The sequence below is a fragment of the Poromitra crassiceps genome (genome assembly GCF_964638095.1).
Source record: "Poromitra crassiceps genome assembly, chromosome: 17".
Taxonomy (NCBI): Eukaryota; Metazoa; Chordata; class Actinopteri; order Beryciformes; family Melamphaidae; genus Poromitra; species Poromitra crassiceps.
In genome coordinates, this window is record NC_139635.1 from 35,765,733 (window position 1) to 35,775,732 (window position 10,000).

The 10,000-nt window shown below is 46.2% G+C and overlaps 1 protein-coding gene across 1 annotated transcript in view; it reads left to right on the top strand.

Moving 5' to 3' along the window:
* The window catches only part of ak5 (adenylate kinase 5), a 117,209-nt gene that overhangs the window by 19,399 nt on the left and 87,810 nt on the right, over nt 1–10,000 (top strand). The window contains exon 5 of the mRNA XM_083653765.1: nt 827–940. Within this exon, the coding sequence (XP_083509891.1) occupies nt 827–940 (114 nt within the window). The remainder of the gene's footprint in view (nt 1–826; nt 941–10,000) is intronic.

The following is a 10,000-nucleotide window of genomic DNA, read 5'->3' on the forward strand; positions in this document are numbered from 1 at the left end:
GCTATCTTCTCCGGCTGATAACTAAAGAACGGAAAATGGTATCAATAAACTTTTTTTTGCTGCTGATACAATAGAGTCTCATCGTTCTTTGTGCGTGTTCGGTGTTTACATAGTAATATCACACAATATTCTGTGGCCCTCGAGAAATCACTGAAAACGCTCTGAAACTCTGGCACTGGGAGCATCCGTACTCCAAAAGTGGCTGGTACTCAAATGAGTTAACAATGAAAAATACCCCTTTAACAAGGAAAAGACCCCTTTAACAAAAATACCCCTTTAACGGGCAAGAAAACCTTGAGCAGACCAGGCTCTTGGCGGGCGTTCTGCCATGAGCGGTTGGGTTGAGAGAGAGAGAGAGAGAGAGAGAGAGAGAGCAAGAGAGAGAGAGGTGCACAGTACTGGCAGTAATAATTATACATTGATTCCCTATAATTTCCTGCAAGATATACAGTATTATGATAATTTTGTGCTATAGGCCAGTGGCTGAACTTGGGGTCCTTGAGGCGGTTGGGGTCCCCAGCAATCTGATGAATTGTTAAAATTGTTAAAGTTAACACAATTAGAGAATGTAGAAGAATGACTGTTTTGATCATAGTTACAGATAGTCACGGCATTCTCTACAAAATCAAATCGAACAAAAAATATATTCTCCGATTTGGGTCCGAGGGACAAAATCTTTTCAAATCGGGGGTCTGTGGCTCTATGTGCACTAAATTAGGGTTGGGAATCACTGCTGTAGGTCAATACAAATCTTACTTATACAGTATGTGGACACAAACTGAAGCTCCAGACATTGATCATGTCAGCTGTCGCTGTGTGTTTCTAGGAGACGACTATCACCGAGATCAAGCAGAAGATCATGAAGATCCCAGACGCTAACGGTATCGTCATAGACGGGTTCCCTCGCGACGTCGGACAGGCCTTGTCGTTTGAGGACCAGGTGAGTTTCCATCACGCTTTTTTCAGCTGCAGAAATCTTTTGGTGAAATGTGTTCCAAATGGAGGCTGGAAGTGTGCACGTCTGTTTTCTGTTATTTTGATTCATCATTCAAAGAGTTCAACAGAATGATTACCGGTAACTGCACAAAATGAAAACAATTCATGGTACTTTTTAAGAAATGAGGCAAAGTAAGTCTTGGTTAAAGTAATTATAAAGCCTTATACTGGATCCTCTATGTATATTGTAAATATATCAAATTGTGAATTTTGGGAAATTTTCTGAATAGATCTATATGATGTTTTGGACCAAAATTCATAATTTGTAGCAGTTTAAACATTTATTATTTTATTTATTTATTTGCACATGAGCTAGTCTATATTGGCATATTTTACATCAGCTTTGACCGTGACTAAACATTCACTGATCAGCCATTCAAGAGTGTTTTCCATCTCGCTGCCCAGTCGACTACCAACACACACAATGTTCATGCATCTTACATTAGCCATATATTGATTTCTTAGAAAAGGTTCAACAAAGCATGTATACATCGTTAAGTGTAAAGAAACTGACATTTCTAAAGAATCCACAGAAGATTCTCGAACCCAATTAATTTTGACCCACGAGGGTGGGACTCATTTTTCCCCTACAGTTGTCTGAAAGAAGAAAAAAACAATATAAAAAAAAGTACATTTTGCAGGGATGAAGAAAACAATATAGATTTTCTCATTGACACCTACATGTATTATAGAAATCATACAATAACAGATCCCAAGGTCCCACTCAACACATGAATGACCATTTAAATTAGCAACACAAGAATGAGCAAGAAAACACCAAAAACTGCTCTTATGACATCACTGATGATCACTGATGATGTCACAATTTCGCATCACTGATGACATCACAATTGTTCTTATGACATCACTGATGATGTCAGAATGCCACGGCTGAGCCCGCCCTACAGTTTGATCGCTGGGCGGGCTCACCTGCTCTTATGATATCACTGATGAATGACATCACTGATGATGTCACAACTTCACATCTTATGACATCACTGATGACATCATCAGTGATTTATGACATCACTGATGATGTCATCAGTGATGTCATGAATCACTGAAATCATGATGACATCATCACTGGGACAAAAATTTAAACAGAACCTTAGCGAGCATTGGATTGGGTGGGAACAGCAGGGGGGGGTCTAAGGCCTTGGCCACACTGATCCGTGGTGTCTGTCCGTGTGCGTTCATTTCTCTGTTCACTTCCATTCATTTTCAATGAGAGCTGTCCGACTGTCCGTGGAGTACTCCAGAAAATTTGCATACGTTTTGATGGACAGAAAGTTGAAGAGGGATGAACTTTTTCTGGATGGACGTATCGGATGGTCGGATGGTCGGATAGTCACTGTCCGTTTAGCCAATCAGAGTCGAGGTCTCGAGAGGAGGCGTTCCGAGATTTGTTTCAACTTTTCAAAGAAGATGGTGGCCGAGGCAGTGAAGGAGGCTATAATTAATGCTGTGTACACCATCCCGCTGTTGTACAACGTGATAGTCAGTGTCACCGTCTGATTTCACCATCTAATCTGGTCATTCGGTGGCATTTTATTACCACATAAGTAACGTAGCGCACAGAGCTAACAGCTAGCTGACGCCAGCTTTCTTCTTCTCTCGGTTTATAGGTGGGTCGCTGACACCTTCAAGGTGCTTACCGCCGCCACCTGCTGTACAAGTAGGTTACTTGTACATGCAACGGACATAAATCTATCCGTCTATCTGTTCTGTCCATTTTCTGACGGATCAGTGTGGCCAAGGCATAACTGATCAGCGTGAGTAAAGACTGGCCTTAGCGAGCGGTGGAGAGGGTGGGAACAGCAGGGCGGGGTCTAACTGATCAGCGTGAGTAAAGACTGACCTTAGCGAGCAGTGGAGAGGGTGGGAACAGCAGGGCGGGGTCTAACTGATCAGCGTGAGTAAAGACTGACCTTAGCGAGCGGTGGAGAGGGTGGGAACAGCAGGGCGGGGTCTAACTGGTCAGTGTGAGTAAAGACTGACCTTACTGTTTGCTTATTTTTAGCCGGCTCACAGCGAGCGAGAGGAACGGGGTGCGATCGATCACACCTACAGTTCGTTTTCTTTGGTCTGAATCACAGAGGAAGAAGTGTTCACTTTGCTGCATTTTTGTATTTGATTCGTTTAGGTTCTCAATGCCCAATTACAGCTTACAGGTGAACCAGAGTGTGAAACCAAAAGGCACATGGACTTTCTTATTTATTTTATTTTTTTATTTGACCTTTATTGAACCAGGTTAGTCTCATTGAGATTAAAAACTTCTTTTGCAAGAGAGACCTGGCCAAGAGGCAGCACAGGGTTACAGACATACAATTACATAACATATCACCAGAACATTTGCATATAAGCAACTAACAACCAAAGATTAAAAGAAAAGAAAAAAGTACAACATATTTCACATTGATAGGCATGATTCAATCTACTAACTATTGTTACCACTCACAAATCATGACACTTTACAGACCTGCATTTCGTCGACTCACAAACAGCTTGTGTAATGGGCAGAGTTTTGGTAACCTGTCATTCTGTGATATTAAGAGATTTTGGTTGCGGTGATGGAGTCAAAACAGATCTGAGGTCAGAAGCATGATGGACTTGTTTGCCGTAATTGACCTTCTCTGGTGTTCATGCTGGTTAACACATTGAGTGCCAAGGACGTCTGTGCACGTCCTAAAAAAAGTAACGAGGAGTGCCAAGGAGTCGACGTCTGTGGACGTCCTAAAATCATAATTCATATTATTCCATAATTCTGCTGTTTAAGGTCGTACCCAGCCAGTGAGCATGAATCCCTTCAAGGGATCACACGGCGCCACCTTAAACATCTACACGGGAGCTGCGCCACCCACCTCAGATCCTTTACTTTGTGCAGGAGAAAGCGGAAAAAGCCGTGATCAAAGGGGAAACCGATGCATGCTGCAGCCAGAGCCATATAGATTGCTCTGTCTGCAGCTGACAGTTGGCTGCATCCGCGCCCACAACTGAGCTCTTCTGCTTCTGTCTATCTGTCTGCATATAGTTTCTCCACACGATTCCCTGCCAGAAAGGCAGCACCCGAAGCCGAACGGCCAAACCTTTTCCTTCAGTCCCGTAACTCCCGTTTGCCATTTCCTTGTTGCGCTGGGATCCACCCGGGGCAAAAACGGAGGAAGCGAAAAACAGACTGTGTGCGTGTGGGGAGGAGCCCGCAGCTCGGGGGGGGGGGGGGGGGGGGGGGGGGGGGGGAGCGGGGCACGCAGGCTGCACAGAACCACACCACGCCACCACATCAGAAAACACCAGCCAGAGTCAGTGAATGTGCTTGAAATTAGAGTGCAAAAAGTATTCATAAAAGTGACTTTATCTTGAAAAGTAAAAAAAAAAAGCAGAAAACCCTTGAAAGTGCTCTTCTTTCAGAGGCTGTCATTTCATAATGGAACTGTCTAGAAACAAAATTTCTTCTTTGGAAGAAGCAAGAGTGTCCAATGTTTCATTAGAGTCCAGCCCTGTCAATATAGCCCTAATAGAAAAAATTCTATAGCTGTTTTCAACTGAATGGAAGTGAATCTGGCACAGGCTCCAGACAATTTTACTGAAGCGCTGTGGCACTCAATGTGTTAAGGGAGAGATTAATATAAGCATCAGTCCATAGTTTAGTTTGTTATGCTGTAACTGCTGGCTATCAAATGTCAACATCCATCTCCGTACAGTATACTCATAAACCCTTTCCATTATTCCATACCACCTGAGTTTGAATGACATCGTTCTTCTCACCTACTAACTAAGCAAACTAAAGACTCTCCAGAATAACCACATGCATGATGTGAAATGCATCCTGAAATATTGCCATGTCGCCATTGTAAATAAGAATTTTTACTTAATGTACGTTAAATAAATAAAAATTAATATTAGTTGGGTTTGAAGTTGGCGTTTACATTTCGGGTTAAGCCGTGTTTGGTTAATGCCACTGCATGATAATGTCTCAACAGATGATTCATATGGTTGAGTGAATTTAAAATGAATAGATTTTGACCTAAATGAGACATCCACCTTGTGACGCCTATCTGTCAATATAATCAGTGGCTCTGGTTACTGGACTTTCTCCACACTATGTGACGAGGCGGAGACGTGGCATAACGAGAGCCAGATCTGTGCTCGCTGCTGTCTTCCTTCAGCGTCCTCCTCCTCGCCTGACAGCAGATCACCACTCAGTCCAAGTTCCCTCCTCCTCGCCTGACAGCAGATCACCACTCAGTCCAAGTTCTCTCCTTCTCGCCTGACAGCAGATCATCACTCAGTCCAAGTTCTCTCCTTCTCGCCTGACAGCAGATCACCACTCAGTCCAAGTTCCCTCCTCCTCGCCTGACAGCAGATCACCACTCAGTCCAAGTTCCCTCCTCCTCGCCTGACAGCAGATCACCACTCAGTCCATGTTCTCTCCTTCTCGCCTGACAGCAGATCACCACTCAGTCCATGTTCTCTCCTTCTCGCCTGATAGCAGATCACCACTCAGTCCATGTTCTCTCCTCCTCGCCTGACAGCAGATCACCACTGAGTCCATGTTCCCTCCTCGCCTGACAGCAGATCACCACTCAGTCCATGTTCTCTCCTCCTCACCTGACAGCAGATCACTACTCAGTCCATGTTCTCTCCTTCTCACCTGACAGCAGATCACCACTCAGTCCATGTTCCCTCCTCCTCGCCTGACAGCAGATCACCACTCAGTCCATGTTCCCTCCTCGCCTGACAGCAGATCACCACTGAGTCCATGTTCCCTCCTCGCCTGACAGCAGATCACCACTCAGTCCATGTTCCCTCCTCCTCGCCTGACAGCAGATCACCACTCAGTCCATGTTCTCTCCTCCTCACCTGACAGCAGATCATCACTCAGTCCATGTTCTCTCCTCCTCACCTGACAGCAGATCATCACTCAGTCCATGTTCCCTCCTCCTCGGCTGACAGCAGATCACCACTCAGTCCATGTTCTCTCCTTCTCACCTGACAGCAGATCACCACTCAGTCCATGTTCCCTCCTCCTCGCCTGACAGCAGATCACCACTCAGTCCATGTTCCCTCCTCCTCGGCTGACAGCAGATCACCACTCAGTCCAAGTTCTCTCCTTCTCGCCTGACAGCAGATCATCACTCAGTCCAAGTTCTCTCCTTCTCGCCTGACAGCAGATCACCACTCAGTCCATGTTCTCTCCTTCTCGCCTGACAGCAGATCACCACTCAGTCCATGTTCCCTCCTCGCCTGACAGCAGATCATCACTCAGTCCATGTTCCCTCCTCACCTGACAGCAGATCATCACTCAGTCCATGTTCCCTCCTTCTCACCTGACAGCAGATCACCACTCAGTCCAAGTTATCTCCTTCTCGCCTGACAGCAGATCATCACTCAGTCCATGTTCTCTCCTTCTCGCCTGATAGCAGATCATCACTCAGTCCATGTTCTCTCCTTCTCGCCTGACAGCAGATCATCACTCAGTCCATGTTCCCTCCTCCTCGGCTGACAGCAGATCACCACTCAGTCCATGTTCTCTCCTCCTCACCTGACAGCAGATCATCACTCAGTCCATGTTCTCTCCTCCTCACCTGACAGCAGATCACCACTCAGTCCATGTTCTCTCCTCCTCACCTGACAGCAGATCACCACTCAGTCCATGTTCTCTCCTCCTCACCTGACAGCAGATCACCACTCAGTCCATGTTCTCTCCTCCTCACCTGACAGCAGATCACCACTCAGTCCATGTTCTCTCCTTCTCACCTGACAGCAGATCACCACTCAGTCCATGTTCTCTCCTCCTCGGCTGACAGCAGATCACCACTCAGTCCATGTTCTCTCCTCCTCGCCTGACAGCAGATCACCACTCAGTCCATGTTCTCTCCTCCTCGGCTGACAGCAGATCACCACTCAGTCCAACACGATGCACATAGTGAGAGGGGAGAGAGAGCGGGGGAAATGATGACATGATTTTCGACCAGACAATGCCCACCAAATCAGCCCCTCCACTCTCTTTGATAGAGCTGACAGATGAGCTATTACGCTACTGTGGTTATTATCCGCAATTCCAGCAGTTTCTAACATCGAGGAGATTAGATGTGATCAAGCGTACCTTCCCTCAGTGTCTCCATCCAGAGAACATCAGCTCAGGCCGTAAATAGAGAGAGAGAGAGAAAGAGAAACAGAATAGGCAGCTCCTGACTCACATCTGTGGAAAAACATCCTATCTATCTATTTGTCTATTTCCACATTCAGGGAGCCTGGAAGTCTTGTCATCTAAATGTTGTCCCATCTCTCAACTACAAATGTCCTAAATGAAATTAAATAGATAATGGATCGCATCATTTGAACATTTTATTGTCATAAATGTCTTAAATTGACATAAAAGGAGATGTCTAGGGTTTTGTAAATGGGCTTTGGGGTTGGATGAGGACCTGGGGAAGTTCACTGGAGATGAAATCACATAGATAACAGATATATGCTGTTATGTTTACAGCTGTGTCCAGGCAACCACGTCAAACGGCTCATAAAGAGTCATTGATGATTGGATCGGAGCTGGTGACCTCTCCACCAATAACGGGGAGTCGCGGCAGCCATGGGATTTACAATCTAATTAGGTGACAACTGGTTATTAAAGGTCCTTTGCTGCAGCTCGGCAGCAAGGAGAGAAGATAACAGTGGTCCACCTTGACTAATGAGGTGGTGAGACCTTGACGTCAAGGCTAAGCCCGCATGGCTGGAAGCACATGTTGCTCCATCTCTCCAAATGTCACCACAGATTGAAACTAACAGCAGTCTGCCATTTAGAATTCCGGTTGTAGAAGGTTACACACATAGAAAGCATGTGCAGCAGGCGTCTGGGTAGTGCACTAGTGCCTCCTCTGGTCAGAGGGAGGGGAACTGGGGGAAATAGCACTACTTTCAGCTTGACACTCATGGCCTGAACACGAGGCCTAGTGTAGCGAACCTGACACAACACATTTTTTTGATTTGTCGAATAAATTCATTCATTTATTCAGAATGATCCTCCCACACGCTACGTCCTGCCGGTGAAACTCCTCGCTTTGAGGTCAAAAGAAGCGGCTGGCGACTGCACATGTATTGGAGGAAGCATGTGCTAGTCTACAACTCTCCCCAGATCGGCGGAGTATATAGGCTGGAGTAATGTTTACTTGTTCCCACTTTCTCCCTTTTTGACTTGCATTTTATCCAAAGCTGCACCCGGGGAGCGTTTAGCAGCGACAAGTGTGTTTGAAGCAGTTTATTCAAACTGGAGAGCGTTTACACCTTCACTTCATGTGGAGGTGAGAGCGATGCTCATTCAAACTCGGGTGGCACGGAATAACTGCGCTGAGCTGCCTGGGAAAAATGCAGGTCCTCTTCCAAATGAATCAGTCTGTCACGCTGCTGTCATATCAAAACGAGCAAAACTGCTCTCTCACATCATTAGTGCCACAACACTTCAGTCTTATGGAGTCTGGCCAGGCAAAGAGCTCAGAGGACTGAACAGAGGGGAGGGAGAGAGAGAGGGAGAGAGAGTAAGAGAGATAGATAGAGAGAGGGAGGGAGAGAGAGAGAGAGAGAGAGAAGGAGATAGGGAGAGAGAGCGGGAGAGAGAGAGAGAGAGAGGGAGGGAGAGAGAGAGAGAGGGAGGGAGGGAGAGAGGGAGGGAGAGAGAGAGGGAGGGAGAGAGAGAGGGAGGGAGGGAGGGAGAGAGAGAGAGCGAGGGAGGGAGAGGGAGGGAGAGAGAGAGGGAGGGAGGAGGAGAGAGAGGGAGAGAGAGGGAGGGAGAGAGAGAGAGAGGGAGTGAGTGAGGGAGGCTGAGACAGTAAAAGAGAGACTGTTGTGAGGGAGGACACCGATGGAGAGTGATAGAAAGTAACACGATTGTACTGAGCTACAAAGCCATGAAGAGTAATGTGCTATAGATGCTTTTAATTTGACAACATAAACATACAAATTTGCTCCTAGCTTACTTCCTGTTGCAATGTTTGCTAATACAATAGCTGACAGGAAATAAGCTAGCATTCAAACTGTTCCCATAGCAACCCAATTCTGTGAAAACCGTCTATAGAGCGCAATAAAAAGCAATCAATGTTACCCGATGCCCAGAGCCGTATAAGAAGAGTTGCGACATCTACATTCACTCCAATGGACCAGTTTTTTTACTCTCAAAAGTTCCAGGAAGTAAGGTCCTGGATTAAGCAGCACTGTCGAGTTGCAGCAAAATGGACAGTTTGTGTTGTACTCTGAAAGTTTTTTTTTTCTTGAATCAAATTGTACATTATCAGCTTTATTTTAGCATGCAAAAGTAGCGCAAGACCCATTCCTGGCTGTTCATTGGCTAATGAGTCTCGCATTTTGGTCCCCCTGCTGACGCCACTCTCTCTCTAGAGGACACTACCGACGCCTCGTCTCACAGTAGCTAGCCGTAGATAAATATCTGGGCCACAACTCTTGAGAAGTGGTTAAGGACCGCCCCCTAAGACCAAAACAAAATGTGTGACAGACATGTGAATTGACCAACCACAGCCCTCCTTATTTGCGCGACGCAACTCGTGGGTGGGGTGGTACATTTTGAACGATGCACCAATGCACGCGGACAGCCCGAACTTCCGTTACAGCCCAGCCAATCAGAGAGGCTTGCCACAACTTTTCTTGTGGCGAAACCCAAAAATGCTGACTTGTGATTCTGACCCTTCGTCGCTGGAAGGGATGACGTCAGACGTTAAGTCTGATCACGTGAGACTACACACCGCCAATATGATGCAAGTTAGGGTTAGCTTCAACTGTCAGTCTGTAAACATCTGCAGTGAAACCCGCCTCACACTAGCCTAGGTAAACCCAGCCCCCACGTGACCTGCTCTCTCAGTTCCCAGTCACATAGTGACTGAGAACATGTGACTGAGAACAGGTCTGAGAGCAGGTCACGTGGGGGATGGGTTTACCCAGGCTAGCCTCACACTGCCTTAAGGAGTTCTTAACCCACCTAAGAATTTCATTAGCATAG